General features: G+C 51.5%; 1 protein-coding gene across 2 annotated transcripts in view; it reads left to right on the plus strand.

The window, feature by feature from the left end:
• The window catches only part of ATCAY (ATCAY kinesin light chain interacting caytaxin), a 48,768-nt gene that overhangs the window by 10,684 nt on the left and 18,818 nt on the right, over positions 1-19,266 (plus strand). For both annotated transcript variants that reach the window (NM_001131570.1, XM_054538320.2), the window contains 5 exon segments: positions 10,893-10,951; positions 14,719-14,940; positions 16,995-17,180; positions 17,529-17,631; positions 19,047-19,178. In NM_001131570.1, the coding sequence (NP_001125042.1) occupies positions 10,893-10,951; positions 14,719-14,940; positions 16,995-17,180; positions 17,529-17,631; positions 19,047-19,178 (702 nt within the window).

Consider the following 19,266-nt stretch of genomic DNA (forward strand, 5'->3'; position numbering starts at 1 on the left):
AGGGAGGGAAGGGGAACTGTGATTCCTGGCTGTGAAGGGTAAGGAGGGATGAGCCAGGGAAGGAAGTAGGGGGCAGGGGCCCCACATTCCAAGCAGAGAGAACAGCATGTGCAAAGGCCCTGGGCTCAGGTTGAGGGACTGAGGAAGTCTGTGTGGGGAAACTGAGGACTTGGGGGAGGAGCTTACCCAGGGCATCATAGCTGAGGAGGGTCAGGTGCAGGATGAGCTGCCCCATGGCTCCCTCTACTCTCTTCCCCTCACAGCTGAGTGGCTGCCAGTTTTGTTTGCTTGCTTGTAACTTTTTCTGTTTGTTTTGGGTTTTGGGGGGGGTTTTATTTATTTATTTATTTGAGACAGAGTCTCACTGCAACGCCCAGGCTGGAGTGCAATGACATGACCTTGGCTCGCTGCAACCTCCGCTTCCCAGGTTCGAGTGATTCTCCTGTCTCAGCCCCCCAAGTAGCTGAGTTTACAGGCGCCCACCACCACGCCCAGCTAATTTTTGTATTTTTAGCAGAGATGGGGTTTCACCATATTCGTCAGGCTGGTCTCGAACTCCTGACCTCAAGTGATCCACCCGCCTCAACTTCCCAAAGTGCTGGGATTACAGGTGTGAGCCACCATGCCCGGCTGCTTGTAACTTTTCAATTTTTTTTTCCAGACGGGGTCTTGCTCTGTCACCCAGGCTGGAGTGCAGTGGTGTGATCATAGCTCCCTACAGCCTCCACGTCCCAGGCTGAGGTGATCCTCCCACTGCAGCCTCCTGCATACCTGCCACCACACCCAGCTATGTTTTATTTTCTATAGAGACGGGGTCTCACTGTGTTGCCCAGGTTGGTCTCAAACTCCTGGGTTCAAATGATCCTCCCACCTCAGCCTCCCAAAATGCTGGGATTACAGGCATGAGCCACTGCGCCTGGCCTATTTTGATATACTTCCAAACTTGGAAAAAAATTACAAGAATGATATAAAGAATATCTGCATACCTTTAGTAGGATTATACAATTGTTAACATTTTGCTCCTTTTATATCAAAGTCAGCTCTCAGGGCTGGGTGCAGTGACTCACATCTGTAATCCCAGCACTTTGGGAGGCCAAGGCAGGTGGATCACCTGAGGTCGGGAGTTCGAGACCGGCCTGGGCCAACATGGTGAAACCCCGTCTCTACTAAAAATACAAAAGTCAACTGGGTGTGGTGGCGGGCACCTGTAACCCCAGCTACTGGGGAGGCTAAGGCAGGAGAATCGCTTCAACCCAGGAGGCAGAAGTTGCAGTGAGCCGAGATTGTGCCGCTGCACTCTAGCCTGGGCAACACAGCAAGACTCTGTCTCAAAAAAAAAAAAATTTACCCTCAATTGTACCAATAATGTCCCATGTCCCTATTTAGCTAATGCCCCTGCCCCAAACCCCAGGTCCAAGACCCAATCTGGGACCACTCATTGCATCAGGTTGAGTATACTGGGTTGTGTGTCTACTGGGGCGTGCACCTCACAAGGCACTGGGACTTAAACTTATCTCTTTTGGGGGAACACGATCCAACCCACCTCAGTAGGACGAAGCCACACTATGCATCTTGCATGTGGGGGGATCCCCACTTTTTTTTTTTTTGAGACGGAGACTTGCTCTGTCGCCCAGGCTGGAGTGCAGTGGCACGATCTCAGCTCACTGCAACCTCCTCCTCCTGGGTTCAAGCAATTCTTCTGCCTCAGCCTCCCAAGTAGCTGGGACCACAGGCACGTGCCACCATGCCAGGCTAATTTTAGTATTTTTAGTAGAGACGGGGTTTCACCATGTTGGCCAGGCTGGTCTTGATCGCTTGACCCTATGATCCGCTTGCCTCGGCCTCCCAAAGTGCTGGGATTACAGGTGTGAGCCACCATGCCCGGCTAGGACTTCCACTTTTTACCCGGGTTGCCCATCGTGGACTTTGAGAGCCGGCTCTGCAGAGGGCTAAGTGGATGTATTATACCCCGGGGCCACGGAGGGGATCTCCAGGTCTAGAGAGTCTGCGGTTCTCCTGGAGCTTGCAGAAGTAACAGGATCTCACCTGACCTTGGAAACTGCAGCTCCATGAACAGGTGGGGAGAGCTCGCTCCACCCATGTTCCGGAGCAGTGGGTCCTCCTTCAGGGAGCCTGGAGCCCTGCCAGGTCGGCTTCTCCAGTTCCGCATGATCTTAAACCTTTCCTGAACATCCACTGCAATTGGCAGCTCAGCCTCAGGACCTCATCCCATCCCCGCGGCACTGCCTCTCCCTGGCCCTCCCTCCCTCCCTACCCTCCATCCTCCAACCACTCCCTCCTCCCCCACTGCTCTCTCTGCGCCAGGCACCCTGAGTCTGCTTTCTGATCTGCCCTTGAAATTGGCAAGCTTATTCCAGTCCCAGAGCCTGGGCCTCTGCAGTGCCTTCCATCTGGAGTGCTCTTGCCTGGTCTCTGCAGGACGCCAACATCATGCTTAAAAGTCTACACTTAAAAGTCACTTCCAGCCAGGCACAGTGGCTCACTCCTGTAATCCCAGCGCTTTGGGAGGCCCAGGCAGGAGGATCACTTGAGCCCAGGAGTTCAAGACTAGCCTGCAAGACCCCATCTGCAGAAAAATATAAAAATTATCTGGGCGGCTGGGCGCGGTGGTTCACGCCTGTAATCCTAGCACTTTGGGAGGCCGAAGCGGGCAGATCACGAGGTCAGGAGATCGAGACCATCCTGGCTAACATGGTGAAACCCCATCTCTACTAAAAATACAAAAAAATAGCCAGGCGTGGCGGCGTGCGCCTGTAGTCCCAGCTACTCCGGAGGCTGAGGCAGGAGAATGGCGTGAACCCAGGAGGCGGAGCTTGCAGTGAGCCGAGATCGCGCCACTACACTCCAGCCTGGGCAACAGAGTGAGACTCTGTCTCAAAAAAAAAAAAAAAAAAAATTAGCTGGACATAGTAGTGTGTGCTGGTAGTCCCAGCTACTTGAGAGGCTGAGGTAGGAGGATCGCTTAAGCCCAAGAGTTCGAGACCAGCCTGGGCAACATGGTGAGATGCTGTGTCTGCAAAAAAAAAAAAAAAAAAAAAACCTGAAAAATTAACCAGGTATGGCAGCTCACTCCTGTAATCCCAGCACTTTAGGAAGCTGAGGCAGGAGAATTGCTTGAAGCATGAAGTTCAAGACCAGCCTAGGCACCACAGTGAGACCCTGTCTCTACAAAAAATTTTATAATTAGCTGGGTGTGGTGGTGCACACCTAGAGTCCCAGCTACTCAGAAGACTGAGACAGGAGGATCCCTTGAGCCCAGGAATTTGAGGCTGCAGTGAGCTATGATTGCACCACTGTGCTCCAGGCTGGGCAACAGAGCAAGACCCTGTCTCAAAAAAAAAAAAAAAAGCTGCCTCCTCAATGAGGCCTTCCCTGACCACTCCAGTGATTTTTCTCTCTCGCTCTCCTCTCCTTTATTTCATTCATTTTCTTTGCCGCAAGCATCACTATCTGCCTTGTTTACTTATTTGCTTATTGTCTTCCTTTATATACATGGTTTCATGCCAGGAATTGCCTTGCACAATCCTGGGAACCACGAAGTCCAAAATCCACAGGGCAGGTTGGAAACTGTCAGGTAAGAGCTAATGCTGCAGTTTCTGTTTTTGTTTTTGAGACGGAGTCTCACTCTGTCGCCAGGCTGGAGTGCAATGGTGCGATCTCAGCTCACTGCAACCTCCGCTTCCTGGGTTCAAGTGATTCTCTTGCCTCAGCCTCCTGAGTAGCTGGGTTTACAGGCATGCACCACCATACCCAGCTAATTTTTATATTTTTAGTAGAGATGGGGTTTCACCATGTTGGCCAGGCTGGTCTCGAACTCCTGACCTCAGGTGATCCGCCCGCCTCAGCCTCCCAAAGTGCTGGAATTACAGGCGTGAGCCACCGCACCCGGCCCCCATTTTAGTAATGAGGAAAACAGAGGCTTAGGGAGGAGAAGGAACCACCCAAACTCCTAGCGCTGGATGGAGTGGCAGGGCTGGGGGTTGCGCTCAGACTCTCTGAGACTCTTTTAGGCATTCCGACCCTTTCTCCTGCTTTCCTCGCTTTCCCAGTATTATGTGCAGCTGAAATACTTTCTTTTTTTCTTTATTTCTTTCTTTTTTTTTTTTTTTTTTTTTTTAGATAGACTCTTGCTCTGTTGCTCAGGCTGGAGTGCAGTGGTGCCAATCACAGCTCACTGCAGCCTCAAACTCCCAGACTCAAGCGATCCTCCTGCCTCAGCCTCCTTAGTAGCTGGGATTACAAGTGCATACCACCATGCCTGGCTAATACGTTGTATTTTTTGTAGAGATGGGGTCTCACTATGTTGCCCAGGCTAGTCTCTAACTCCTAGGCTCAAGAGATCCTCCCACCTCAGCCTGCTGAGTAGCTGGGATCACAGGCATGAGCCATCATGCTGCAGCAATTTTTACATTTTTAGTAGTGACGGGGTCTTGCTGTGTGGCCCAGGCTTGTCTTCAACTCTTGGGCTTAAGTGATCCTCCTCCTCAACCTCCCAAAGTGCTGTGATTACAGGCATGAGCCTCTGCACCCTGTCTGAGATGCTTTCTACAGCTTCACATTTCAGCTGCAGCCCAGCAGTGGTCCACCCAGTTCACAGCCAATGTAGAATCTGTGTGGACCATCCAAGGTTGTGAGGCTGAATCACATCCTTTTTTTTTTCTTGAGACAGAGTCTCACTCTGTCACGCAGGCTGGAGTGCAGTGGCACGGTCTCAGCTCACTGCAACCTCCACCTCCCGGGTTCAAGCGATTCTCTTGCCTCAGCCTCCCGAGTAGCTGGGATTACAGGCATGCGCCACCACACCCAGCTGATTTTGTGTTTTTACTAGAGACGGGGTTTCACCATGTTGGCCAGGCTGGTCTTGAACTCTTGGCCTCAGATGATCCATCTGCCTCGGCCTCCCAAAGTGTTGGGATTACAGGCATGAGCCCCTGCGCCCGGCGTGAGATGCTTTCTACAGCTTCATATTTCAGCTGCAGCCCAGCAATGGTCCACTCGGTTCACAGCCTATGTAGAATCTGTGTGGACCATCCAAGGTTGTGAGGCTGAATCACATCTTGAGAATCCAAGGCAGTGCCGGCTGCAAAGCGATGGGGCTTTCTTCTAGCGGGAGGAGGTGGTGGCTGGACAGGGACCCTGGCTGGGCAAGTGGTTGTTTGTTTGTTTGTTTTGAGACGGAGTCTCGCTCTGTTGCCCAGGCTGGAGTGCAGTGTCACGATCTCGGCTCACTGCAACCTACACCTCCCAGGTTCAAGCGATTCTCCTGCCTCAGCCTCCCGAATAGCTGGGATTACAGGCACCCGCCACCATGCCCAGCTAATTTTTGTGTTTTTATTAGAGACAGGGTTTTGCCATGCTGACCAGGCTGGTCTCGAACTCCCGACCTCAGATGATCCACCCTCCTCAGCCTCCCAAAGTGCTGGGATTACTGAGGCATGAGCCACCACGCCCAGCCAGAAATCTAGACTTTTTGCATCTCTTCTTTGACAGCAAATGGAAAATGTTTTTAAATGCTGTATGGGCGGGACATAACTGGGCTTGGTGCATCAGCCATCAGCCTGCAATTTTGCAGCACTGGTTTGGGTTAACCTTCTGAATGAGCATGTCAGTTCATTCTTCAGTCCTTTCTTTGAAGTTTGCTATATATATATATATATATATATATAGCAAAATCTATATCTATATCTATATCTATCTATATCTATATCTATATCTATCTATATCTATATCACCTCGCTCTGTCGTCCAGGCTGGAGTGCAGTGGCTCTATCATGACTCACTGCAGCCCTGACCTCCTGGGCTCAACTGATCTTCCCACCTTGGCTTCCCAAATAGCTGGGACTACAGGGACACGCCACCACGCCTGGCTTTTTATATTTTGTAGAGATGGAGTCTCACTGTGTTGCCCAGGCTGATCTCAAACTCCTGGGCTCAAGGATCCTCCCACCTCAGCCTCCCAAAGTGCAGGCGTGTGCTGCCTCATGCCCAGCCAAAGCTTGCTTTTTAAAAAATTGAGGTGAGGCCAAGTACGGTGGCTCACGCATGTAATCCCAGCACTTTGGGAGGCCAAGGCAGGTGGATCTCCTGAGGTCAGGAGTTCGAGACCAGCCTGGCCAACGTGGTGAAATCCCATCTCTACTAAAAATACAAAAATCAGCTGAGCATGGTGGTGGGCGCCTATAATCACAGCTACTCTGGAGGCTGAGGCACAAGAATCGCCTGAACCCGGGAGATAGAGGTTGCAGTGAGCCGAGATTGCGCCACTGCACTCCAGCCTGGGCAAAAGAGTGAAACTCTGTCTCAAAAATTAAATAAGTAAAATAAAATTTAAAAAATTTAAAAACTGAGGTGGAATTCTCATAACATGAATTCATTGTTTTAAAGTTCATGATTCAGTGGCAGAGCCCATTCATAACGTTCTGCAACCCCACATCTATCTAATTTGAAGACATTTTCATCACCGTGAGAGGAAATCCTATTCCATTAAGTCAGCCCCATTTTCATCCCTCTCCCCCAACCCCTGGTGACCACATGTCTACTTCCTGTGAGAATTTACATGTTCTAAACATCTCTTTTTTTTCTTTTCTTTTCTTTCTTTTTTGAGCAGGGTGTCACTCTTTCACCTAGGCTGGAGTGCAGTGGTGCAATCATAGCTCACTGCAGCCTCGACCTCCCAAGTTAGAGCAAACCTCCTGCCTCAGCCTCCTGAGTACTTGGAACTAGACATGTACCACCACACCCAGCTAATGGTTTTGTATTTTTAGTAGAGACGGGCTTTCGCCATGTTGCCCAGACTGGTCTTGAACTCCTGAGCTCAATGAACCCGCCTGCCTCAGCCTTTCAAAGTGCTGGGATTACAGGCATAAGCCACCACACTCTGCCAACATTTCATGTAATTGGAATCACACACTGTGTGGCCTTTTGTGTCCGGCATCTCTCACTGAGCATGACGTCCTCAAGGTGCATCCATGCTGTGGTCTGTGTCAGAGCCTTGTTCCTTTTCAGGGCTAAATAGTATTCCATTGAATGGATATACCACATTTGTTGATCCAGTCAGCTGTTAATGGCCTGGTGTTTGTTTGTTTGTTTGTTTTTGAGACAGAGTCTCACTCTGTCCCCAGGCTGGAGTGTAGTGGCGTAATTTCGGCTCACTGCAACTTCTGCCTCCCAGGTTCAACTGATCCTCTTGCCTCAGCCTCTCAAGTAGCTGGGATTATAGGCATGCGCCACCATATCCACCTAATTTTTGTATTTTTAGTACAGACAGGGTTTCATCATGTTGGCCAGGATGGTCTCGATCTCTTGACCTCATGATCCACCCTCCTCGGCCTCCCAAAGTGCCAGGATGACAGGCGTGAGCCACCGCACCCGGCCGTCAATGGACTCTTAAATTGTTTCCACTTTTTGGTTTTTATGAACTATGCTGCTATGAACATTCAAGTATGAGTTTTCGTGTGAACAGATGCTTTCATTTCCTTTGGGAATCTGCTCCATTTTGATCTTTGCCATGAATAAGAGGAGGGTGACATCTGATTCCTCCTTTACCTCCAAGCCCCATAGATGCACTGGAGACGCAGTGGTTACGCAAAAACATTTGATGAATGGAGAAAAGAGAGAGGGAGGGAAAGGGAGAGGGAAAAAGCATAAATAGATTCCGCCCCAAAAAGGTTAACAGCTCATGCCCTAAGTGGAACAGAAATGAGGGAATAAATCTTTTTTTTTTTTTTTTTTTTGAGACAGAGTCTCACTTTGTTGCCCAGGCTGGAGTGCAATGGCGTGATCTTGGCTCACCGCAACCTCTGCCTCCAGGGTTCAAGTGATTCTCTTGCCTCAGCCTCCCCAGTAGCTGAGACTGCAAGCACACACCACTACGCCCAGATAATTTTTGTATTTTTTAGTAGAGACTGGGTTTCACCATTTTGGCCAGGCTAGTCTTGAACTCCTGACCTCAGGTGATCTGCCCACCTCGGCCTCCCCAAGTGCCAGGATTACAGGCATGAGCCACCACGCCCGGCCAATAAGTCGTTTTTTTAAAGGAAAGGAACATGCATTCCACCGCCCTTCCTGTCTAAACAGCTTGCCTTGCAGCTGAGCCAGGCATGCTGAGTTACAGAGATGAATTAAGCTGTAGCCTGGCTTTTCTGAGTCAGCACGCCCTGCTGCTAGGACCTCTGGCAGCCCCGTGCAAAATGTTCTGCCCGGAATGGAATATTTCCCAGGGTAGCCAAGGAACCAGAGCTCCTGGGTCAAACTCAGGCAGCACAGTCTGTGGCTTCAAGAAGTGATCTGGGGCTGGGTGCGGTGGCTCATGCTGTAATCCCAGCATTTCCATCTCAAAAAAAAAGAAAAAGTTGCAAAGTTAGTACAGAGAATTCCTGTACATTAGGCACCTAGTTTCTCCCATAATTAACATCTTATATTAGCTGTGTATATTTTATATTTGTCACAATTGATGAATCAATATTGATACTATTGGTTATTGATAACCAACATTGATCAATAACAATGTTGGTTATTAGTTACCAAAGTCCACGCTTTTTTAGATTTTCAAAGTTTTTCCTAACGTCATCTTTTTTTTTTCTTTTCTCTCTTTTTTTTTTTAAGAGATGGGGTCTCACTCTGTCATCCAGGCTGGAGTGCAGTGGTGCAATCATACCTCACTGCAGCCTCCACCTCCTAGGTTCAAGGAGTCCTCCCACCTCAGCCTCCAGAGTAGGTGGGACTACAGGCACCACCACATCCAGCTAATCTTTGTATTTTTTGTAGAGACAGAGTTACGTCATGTTGCCCAGGCTGGCCTAATGTCCTTTTCCTTCTGCCCCACAACCCCATCCAGGATCCCAGATGACATTTAGTTATCACATCTCCTGACACTCCTCTGGACTGTGGCAGTCTCCCTGTCTTTCTTGTTTTGATGCCCTTGATAGTTTTGTTTGTTTGTTTGTTTTGAGACGGAGTCTTGCTCTGTCACCCAGGCTGGAGTGCAGTGGCACGATCTCGGCTCACTGCAACCTCTGCCTCCCGGGTTCAAGCGATTCTCCTGCCTCAGCCTCCTGAGTAGCTGGGATTACAGGTGTCCTCCACCACCCCTGGCTAATTTTTGTATTTTTAGTAGAGACGGGGTTTCACCATGTTGTCCAGGCTGGTCTTGAACTCCTGAGCTCAAGTGATCCTCCTGCCTCAGCCTCCCAAAGTGCTGGGATTACATGTGTGAGCCACTGCGCCCAGCCCATCCTGTATTTTTTGGAATGACATCACTACGCACAGCCTACAGAGAGTTATCCTTCATCTTCTTTTTTTTTTTTTTTTTTTTTTTTTGAGACAGAGTCTCGCTCTTTCGCCCAGGCCAGACTGCAGTGGCACTATCTCGGCTCACTGCAAGCTCCGCCTCCCAGGTTCACGCCATTCTCCTGCCTCAGCCTCCCGAGTAGCTGGGACTACAGGCGCCCGCCACCACACCCCGCTAATTTTTTTGTATTTTTAGTAGAGACGGGGTTTCACCATGTTAGCCAGGATGGTCTCGATCTCCTGACTTCGTGATCCGCCCGCCTCGGCCTCCCAAAGTGCTGGGATTACAGGCATGAGCCACCGCACCCGGCCTATCCTTCATCTTCTTGAGGGCAGACCTGTACATAAACTATTTCCAATTCTTCTGCACAAGAAATGTGTCTCTTCTCTCCTGTTTATTTGTTCAGTGACTTATTTATATCCGTATGGACTCACAGACATTTATTTTATATCCTGGGTTATAATTCAATATTTCATTATTTATTTGGTTGCACAAACTTTTCCAGCGTTGACATAGATATCTCTTCTGGCTGACTCAGGTTTTGGGGGGTTTTTTATTTATTTATTTATTTTTAATACTTTTGCTGCATTTGAGAGTCAACAACTCATCAGAGACCAAATCCCGCAGGGTCGCCCTAGAGAGAATTCAGCTTATTAACATATTTCAAAGTTTTTGAAGTCATATGATGCTGGGCAAAAACCTTCATTCCCCTCAAGCCATCCAAAAATCTCCAAAAGGCTTAATATTAATTCGATGATCTAAAAGAAGCCCCTTCAGCCCTGATGCATTATAATTTTCTTCCTCTGCTAAAGAAAAAACATGCTGGCCGGGCACGGTGGCTCATGCCTGTAATCCCAGCACATTGAGAGGCCGAGGTGGGCAGATCACAAGGTCAGGAGTTCCAGACCAGCCTGGCCAATATGGTGAAACCCCGTCTCTACTAAAAATACAAAAATTAGCCGGGCATGGTAGCGGGCACCTGTAGTCCCAGCTACTTGGGAGGCTGAGGCAGAAGAATTGCTTGAACCCGGGAGGCGGAGGTTGCAGTGAGCCGAGATCGCGCCATTGCACCCCAGCCTGGGCGACAGAGCGAGACTCTGTCTCAAAAGAAAAAAGAAAAGAAAAAGAAAAAACGTGTGCTTCTGGTGGCTCACGCCCGTAATCCCAACACCTTGGGAGGCCAAGTTGGGAAGATGGCTCGAGCCCAGGAGTTCAAGAGCAGCCCGTGCAACATAGCGAGACCCCATCTCTACAAAAAACTACAAAAATTAACCAGCCGTGGTGGTGTGCAACTGTAGTCCCAGCTACTCAGGAGGCTGAGGCAGGAGGATCTCTTGAGCCCAGGAGGTTGAGGCTGCAGTGAGCCATGATCACACCACTGCGCTCCAGCCTGGGCGATAGAGTGAGGCTCTGTCTCCAAAAAAATGTATATATTTAGGTCCAGTGATTCTCCAGAACTAAATGTGTTTTGCTTTTGTTCTTGTCTGACTCGCTTGGCTGGACCTGTCTGGGCCACTCCATTGTCCTCTGCCTGAATCTCTGGTGCCTGGTGACTGATGCCCGTTCCTGGATGGGTCCGCAGGCCGCTCCCAGAAGAGACGGGGGTGGAATTGCTTGGCAGCCCGGTGGAAGACACATCCTGTAAGTTTCCACGTCCACAGAAGGGCGGAAACAGGCTGAGTGTTTCCGGGTTTCAGCCCTGCCTGGGGCTGTAACTGTAGAAATGTCAGAGGACACACACCGTGGGTAGAATGTTCTGTCCTGGGGTCTACAGTGGAAGTGGCCGTGGTGGGTGAGAGACACAGTGGATGATGGCGCTGTCATGAAGCCAGCATGCTGTGTTGCTGTGTGTCCCTTTGCTAGTCACTCAGCCTCTCTGTGCCTCCAATGCCTCATCTACTAAATGTAGGTAGTGAGCTTCTCGCAGAGCGGGCATATAAGGATTAAATGAGGTGATGCCAAGTGCCCTGGAGGCATGAAGTCAGCACAGCCAAGGGCGCCCTGGGAGGCCCTGCTATCCAGAGCTCTAAACATATACATTTTAATGTATAATACATTATATTGGACCCAAATATATACACTTTTTGGGAGACCGGGTCACACTCTGTCATCCAGGCTGGAGTGCAGTGGCGTGATCATGGCTCACTGCAGCCTCAACCTCCAGGGCTCAAGAGATCCTCCTGCCTCAGCCTTCTGAGTACCTGGGACTACAGGTGCACACCACCATGGCTGGCTAATTTTGGTAGTTTTTGTAGAAACGGGATCTAGCTATGTTGCCCAGGCTGCTCTTGAACTCCTGGGCTCAAGCCATCTTCCTGCCTCAGCCTCCCAAAGTGCTGGGATTACGGGCGTGAGCCACCACGCCTGGCATGTTTTTTCTTTAGCAGAAGAAAAAAATCATAACGTATCAGGCTCTAAAGCCCCAGATCCCGGGGATGGGAGGGGAGTCCTGGGCGGCCAGAGGAGCTGCCCTGAACCCTGTGTTCTCACTGGCGTCTCCTCGCTGAGCCCTCCTGGGGCCCCTGCTATGCCTGCATCTCTGCCATGCAACTCATCACAGTGCCCTCCCTCCAGGGGAGAGACACTGACCAGAGAGGGACATCCATATCTCTGAGGTCACACAGCAACAAGAGCCCTGCCCAACCCAACACCTCCCCCTGTACCACACTGTGCCATAGAGCTAGGTTAGAGGGAACAGCTCCTCTCCATTTTCCAGGGACATTCAGGGTGGTGGGTCACCCCAGAGCCAGACCACAGAGTGCAGAGTCCCACAGAGAAGGCCAGGCCATCTGGGGCCCTCTGCATGTGGGGCCTGCTCGGTGCTGTCGAGCTCCACAGGGTAACCTAAGGCAAGTCTCTCCACCCATCTGGGCCCTGCTTCCAAGGAAGGGAGGTGTTAACAGCACCCCACTTCCTAGGTGTGGTTGGCTGGATGCCAGCCCCCTAGCCCACTCAGATCGGAAACCCTGGAACCTGTCAATGTTCCCTTCCCCTGCAGAAGGGATTTTGCAGACAGGATTAAATTAAGGACCTCAAAATAGGTCAATGTTGTGGTTAATCGTATGTGTCCATGTGGCCAGGCTGTGGTTACCTGAGTATTTGGTCAAATGCTACTCTAGAATGCAGCTGTGAAGGTATTTTTTGAGATGAGCTTAAGATTTAAATGAGGACTTTGGGCTGGATGTGGTGGCTCGTGCCTGTAATCCCAGCACTGTGGGAGGCTGAGGCGGGTGGATCACCGGAGGTCAGAAGTTCGAGACCAGCCTGGCCAACATGGCAAAACCCCGTCTCTACTAAAAAAAAAAAAAAAAAAAAAAAAAAATTCCAAAATTAGCTGGGTGTGGTGACAGGTACTTGTAATCCCAGCTACTCAGGAGGCTGAGGCAACAGAATCACTTGAACCTGGGAGGTGGAGGTTGCAGTGAGCCGAGATAGTGCTGCTATATTCCAGCCTGGGTGACATAGCGAGACTCTGTCTCAAAAAAAAATAAAAATAGGCCGGCGCAGTTGCTCACGCCTGTAATCTCAGCACTTTGGGAGGCCGAGGTGGGCAGATCACGAGATCAGGAGTTTGAGACCAACCTGGCCAACATGGTGAAGCCCTGTCTCTACTAAATATACAAAAAAAAAAAAAAATTAGCTGGGCATGGTGGCACGTGCCTGTAATCCCAGCCACTAGGGAGGCTGAGGCATGAGGATCTCTTGAACCCAGGAGACAGAGGTTGCAGTGAGCTGAGATTGTGCCATTGCACTCCAGCCTGGGTGACAAGGAGAGACTCCGTCTAAAAAAAAAAAAAAAAAACAGAAACAAAATTAGCCAGGCATGGTGGCACATGCCTGTAATCCCAGCTACTTGGGAGGCTGAGGCAGGAGAATCACTTGAACCTGGGAGGCGGAGGTTGCGGTGAGCTGAGATCATGCCACTGTACTCCACCCTGGGTAACAGAGTGAGACTCCACCTCAAAAAAATAAATACATAAATAAACAAATAAATAAAACAAAATAAATTAGTGGACTTTAGATTAAAGCAGGCAGCTGTCTGTGATGTGGGTGGGCCTCATCTAATCAGTTGAAGGTTTTAGGAGAAAAAGACTGAGGTTCCCCCAGGCAGAGACAATTCTGCCTGCGGACGCTTTTGCAACATCAACTCTTCCCTAGGCATTCGACCTGCTGGCCTGCCCTGCCGATTGAGGACTTGTCAGTCTCTGTGATCACATGAGCTAATTCCTTAAAATAAATTTCTCCCTTTCTCTTTTTTTTTTCCATATATATAGGAAAAAAATATGTATATACACACACACACCCACACATCCTATTGGATTTGTTTCCCTGGAGCACTCTGATTAAAATAGGAGACTATCCTGGATCCTATATTATCCAGGTGGCCTGGCATCCTTATAGGGTCCTCATGAGTGGAGACAGGAGGGTGACAGTCAGAGAAAGCCTAGAAGAGGATGTGCTGCTTTCACAATTTGTCTGCACAAGAGACGTGTCTCTTCTCCTTTATTTATTTATTTATTTTTTTTATTTATTTATTTTTTTTTGAGACGGAGTCTCGCTCTGTCCCCCAGGCTGGAGTGCAGTGGCGCCATGTCTGCTCACTGCCAGCTCCGCCTCCCAGGTCCACGCCATTTCCTGCCTCAGCCTCCCGAATAGCTGGGACTACAGGCGCCTGCCACCACGCCCGGCTAATTTTTTGTATTTTTAGTAGAGACAGGGTTTCACTGTGTTAGCCAGGATGGTCTCGATCTCCTGACTTCGTGATCCGCCCGCCTCGGCCTCCCAAAGTGCTGGGATTACAGGCGTGAGCCACCGCGCCCGGCCCCTTTATTTATTTATTTATTTATTGTTGAGATAGAGTTTCACTCTGTCACCCAGGCTGGAGTACAACGGTACGATCTTGGCTCACTGTAACCTCTGCCTCCTGGGCTCAAGTGATTCTCCTGCCTCAGCCTCCCAAGCAGCTGGGATTACAGGCGCCCACCACCACGCCCAGCTAATTTTTATATTTTTAGTAGAGATGGGGTTTTGCCATGTTGGCCAGGCTGGTCTCGAGCTCCTGACCTCAGGTGATCTGCCCGCCTCGGCCTCCCAAAGTGCTGGGATTACAAGCGTAAGCCACCGCACCCAGCCCAAAATCAGGCTTTGAACTCATGTCTGCCCAATGTCCAAGCATCCATCCTTAATCTCTGAGGCTTCCCCACAGGACAGCGGTTACAACATTCACCCCTGTCAGGATGGTGTCTGCTTAATTCTGCCCACCCCCGACAATGGCATGGATACAGAAGGGAGCCTACCCTCTCTTCCCCATTCCTATATGATGAAACAGCTTCCACCAGGTAGGAAAATAGGGAGAAGGTAAAAGAGAGAAAGCAAAGATTTTTTCCATTTTTCTCATTTCCCTGCAGCTCCTCCCAACACACTAAACTTCAACGGAGCGCATCGTAAGAGGAAGACGCTGGTGGCCCCAGAGATCAACATTTCTCTGGATCAGAGTGAGGGGTCCCTGCTGTCCGACGACTTCTTGGATACCCCTGATGACCTGGATATTAACGTGGATGACATCGAGACCCCCGATGAGACTGACTCGCTGGAGTTCCTGGGAAATGGCAACGAACTGGAGTGGGAAGGTAAAGTTCGGGATCTCTCTGGGGCCTGCTGGAGCACCACCCCCCCGACCTTTCCATCTCTGGATTCCTATAGGCTCAGAGAGTCACAAGTGGGGCAGGGGCTCTAAGCTGTCTAGCCTTAAACCCAGGAGATCAAGGCTGCAGTGAGACGTGATCCTGCCACTGCACTCCAGCCTGGACAACAGAGTGAGGCCCTGTATCAAAAATAAAATTTTTAAATAAGAGAGAGGTGGCCGGGCGCAGTGGCTCATGCCTGTAATCCTAGCACTTTGGGAGGCTGAGGCGGGCAGATCACGAGGTCAAGAGATCGAGACCATTCTGGCTAACACAGTGAAACCCCGTCTCTACTAAAAATACAAAAAATTAGCCAGGCATGGTGGCAGGCACCTGAAGTCCCAGCTACTCAGGAGGCTGAGGCAGGAGAATGGTGTGAACCCAGGAGGCCGAGCTTGCAGTGAGCCGAGATAGCGCCACTGCACTCCAGCCTAGGCGGCAGAGCGAGACTCCGTCTCAAAAAAAAAAAAAGAGAGACGTTGGTGAATGGGTACCAACATACAGTTAGACAGAAGAAATAAATTCTATTGTTCGACAGCAGAATAGGAGGGGTGCCAGGAGGAGGGTCCATCCACTCCTGCAACTGTTTTTTTTTTTTTTTTGAGACAGAGTCTCACTCTGTCACCCAGGCTGGAGTGCAGTGGTGTGATCTCAGCTCACTGCATCCTCCACCTCCCGGGTTCAAGCGATTCTTTTGCCTCAGCCTCCCAAGTAGCTGGGATTACAGGCGTGCACTACCACGCCTGGCTAATGTTTATATTTTTAGTAGAGATGGGGTTTTGCCATGTTGCCCAGGCTGGTCTCAAACTCCTGACTTCAAGTGATACACCCACCTCGGCCTCCCAAAGTGCTGGGATCACAGGTGTGAGCCACGGCGCCCAGCCTGCCCCTGCAATTTGATGCATATTCTTCTTGTGGGCTTGTGAATTTTTCTGCAGAATGTGGCTTTCATCAGAATCTCAAAGGCAACCAAGATCCCAACAAACTGCCTTCGATGTAGGCAACAAATACTTTTTGAGCATTTACTCCAGGGCAAGTCCTGATTCAGGCGTGGGGTATATGGCAGGGCTATGATAAGAAGAGATGTTCCTGGTCCCTACCTGCACACATAGATCATCAGAAAGACAGACCATGAAAGGCCAGGCGTGGTGGCTCATGCCTGTAATCCCAGCACTTTGGGAGGCTGAGGTGGGCAGATCACCTGAGGTCAGGAGTTTGAGACCAGCCTGGCCAACATGGTGAAGCTCCATCTCTACTAAAAATACACAAATTAGCCGGACTTGGTGGCGTGTGTAGTCCCAGCTACTCGGGAGGCTGAGGCAGGAGAATCGCTTGAACTCTGAAGGCAGAGGTTGCAGTGAGCCGAGATCGCACCGCTCCGCTCCAGCCTGGGCGACGAAAAAATACTCTCTCAAAAAAAAAAAAATTTTTTTAAGGAGAATGTAGTGGCTCATTCTTGTAATCCCAGAGCTTCGGGAGGCCAGGGCAGGAGGATCGCTTAAGGCCAGGAGTTTGAGACCAGTCTGGGCAACATATTGAAACCCCATCTCTACAAAAATACAAAAATTAGCTGGGTGTGGTGGTGCACCACTCTAGTCCCACGTATCTGGGAGGCTGAGGCAGGAGGACTGCTGTGTGCCAGGCTCCTGGGAGAGTAAAAACCAGGCATGCATGTCCCGAGTGCCCCGTGGTTTGATGAAGCAGATGCATTCACCAGCTCTGAGAAGCTCCAGGACACAGGTCCTTAACCAACAGAGCGCCCTGGGAGGCCAGCAAAGGGAATGTCCAGAAAGGCTTCCTGGAGGAGGTGGCATTTGAGCCAGGCCTTGAAAGGGGAGTAGGAAAGGAAAATGGGTTAGCAGGGCAGCTAGGTGGGGAGAAGCGAAGGACTTGTGGGTCCCGGCAGCAAGGGAGGCGGGAGAGGGGAAGGACGGCTGAGCGGGAGGGCGGGAGATATGTGGACTCTGGCGTCCATGCGACTCTCCCCCACCTGCTTCTAGATGACACCCCCGTGGCCACTGCCAAGAACATGCCCGGGGACAGCGCGGATCTATTTGGGGACGGCACGACGGAGGACGGCAGTGCCGCCAACGGGCGCCTGTGGCGGACGGTGATCATCGGGGAGCAAGAGCACCGTATCGACCTGCACATGATCCGGCCTTACATGAAAGTGGTCACCCACGGAGGTGAGACCCGCCACTCGGCGCCCCCTTGGGGCTCCAGCCCGGCCAGCTGGGCAACGGGGGGTTCGTCAGTGCCCCTCTCTGACGCACGGGGATGTTAAGCCGTCAACTCGCTCGGGGTGGACGGACTGTGGGCAAGGCGTGTATGGCCAGGCAGGCGCAGTGGGGGCCCCTGATGGTCGCTGTCACTCCCCATCGAAGGCAGAGACTGGCTAAGGGGTCACTGGCTGCTGTGGCTCAGAGCCATGCCCTCCCGAGCGTGTGGGCACCTGGACGTGGTGGGTGGTGCGCGGGAGGCAGCTCAGGGCTGGGAGAGGACTCTGACATTGCCAATCGGCTGCCTCTCCTCAGGATACTATGGCGAAGGCCTCAATGCCATCATCGTCTTCGCAGCCTGCTTCCTTCCAGACAGCAGCCTCCCCGACTACCACTACATCATGGAGAACCTCTTCCTGTGAGTCCCCGCCGTGGCGAGCCGCCTCGGGCCAGCTCTGATGCCTCCCTGGCCTCAGGGGCACCAGGCTGCAAGGACTGCATTGTGGCCCTACGAAGCCTGCCTGGCACCAGGGAAGGGCGTGGCAGCCACAGACCTTGATCTGAGTCCCTGCTGGCCCTGAGGCTCACAGTGACCTTCCTTCTGGGCCACCCTGTTCTCCTCCCCCTCCTCCTCTCCGTCCTCCTCCTCCTCTTCCTCCTCCTTCCCCTCCTCCTCACTGTCCTCCTCCTCCTCCCTTTCCTCTTCCTCCTCCCCTTCTTCCTCCCCCCTCCCCTTTCTTCTCCTCCTTCTCCTCCCCTTCCTCCTCCCCCACCTCCTTCCCCCTCCTCCTCCCCCTTCTCCTCCTCCTCCCCCCTCCTCTTCCTTCTCCTCCTCTTCCTCCCCTTTCTCCATCTCATCCTCTTTCTCTTCCTCCCCTTTCTCCTCCCTTCCTCCTCCTTCTCCTCCTTCCCTCCTCTTCCTCTGCTTCCCTCTCCTCCCCCTCCCCATCCTCCTCCTCCCCATCCTCTTCCCCTTCCTCCTCCTCTTCCCCCTCTGAGATGGCACCACTGCACTCCAGCCTGGGTGACAGAGTGAGACCCTGTCTCAAAAAAAAAAAAAAAAGCAAGGCCTAGAGACCAGCCTGGCCAACATAGTGAAATCCTGCCTCTACTAAAACTACAACAACTTAGCTGTGCTCGGTGGCAGGCGCCTGTAATCCCAGCTACTAGGGAGGCTGTGGCAGGAGAATCGCTTGAACCCAGGAGGCGGAGGTTGCAGTAAGCCAGGATCGCTCCACTGCACTCCAGCCTGGGCGACAAGAACGAAACTCCATCTCAAAAAAAAAAAAACAAGACTAGCCGGGCGCGGTGGCTCACGCCTGTAATCCCAGCACTTTGGGAGGCCAAGGCGGGCGGATCACGAGGTCAGGAGATCGAGACCATCCTGGTTAACACGGTGAAACCCCGTCTGTACTAAAAATACAAAAAATTAGCCAGGTGTGGTGGCGGGTGCCTGTAGTCCCAGCTACTCGGGAGGCTGAGGCAGGAGAATGGTGTGAACCCGGGAGGCGGAGCTTGCAGTGAGCCGAGATCGCGCCACTGCACTCCAGCCTGGGCGACAGATCGAGACTCCATCTCAAAAAAAAAAAACAAAAAAAACTCAATTAAAGGGTAACTGCCCTATGAGGATGCCCGCTGACACTCATGTGGAGTGTGCTGGGATCATCCACGTCCGCTCCCAGCCTGCAGTCTGCCAGGACGGCAGACAACACCTGAACCGGTGAGGCTGACCCAGCCAGGGGCAGGAGTGGAGGCAGGCAGGGTCGGCACCGCAGGTGTCCTGACCCTGGACCCCTCCATGTTGGGTCCCTGCCTTCTGTGCCCCGTGAGCAGGTACGTCATCAGCAGCTTAGAGCTCCTGGTGGCTGAGGACTACATGATCGTGTACCTGAACGGTGCCACGCCCCGGCGGAGGATGCCTGGAATCGGCTGGCTGAAGAAGTGCTACCAGATGATCGACCGGAGGTGAGGTTGGGATGCCTCAGGAAGCACAGCGGGGGCATGAAAATCACACAGGGGGCCAGACGTGGTGGCTCACACCTGGAATCCCAGC

This window comes from Pongo abelii, chromosome 20 (assembly GCF_028885655.2).
Source record: "Pongo abelii isolate AG06213 chromosome 20, NHGRI_mPonAbe1-v2.0_pri, whole genome shotgun sequence".
NCBI classification, from domain to species: domain Eukaryota; kingdom Metazoa; phylum Chordata; class Mammalia; order Primates; family Hominidae; genus Pongo; species Pongo abelii.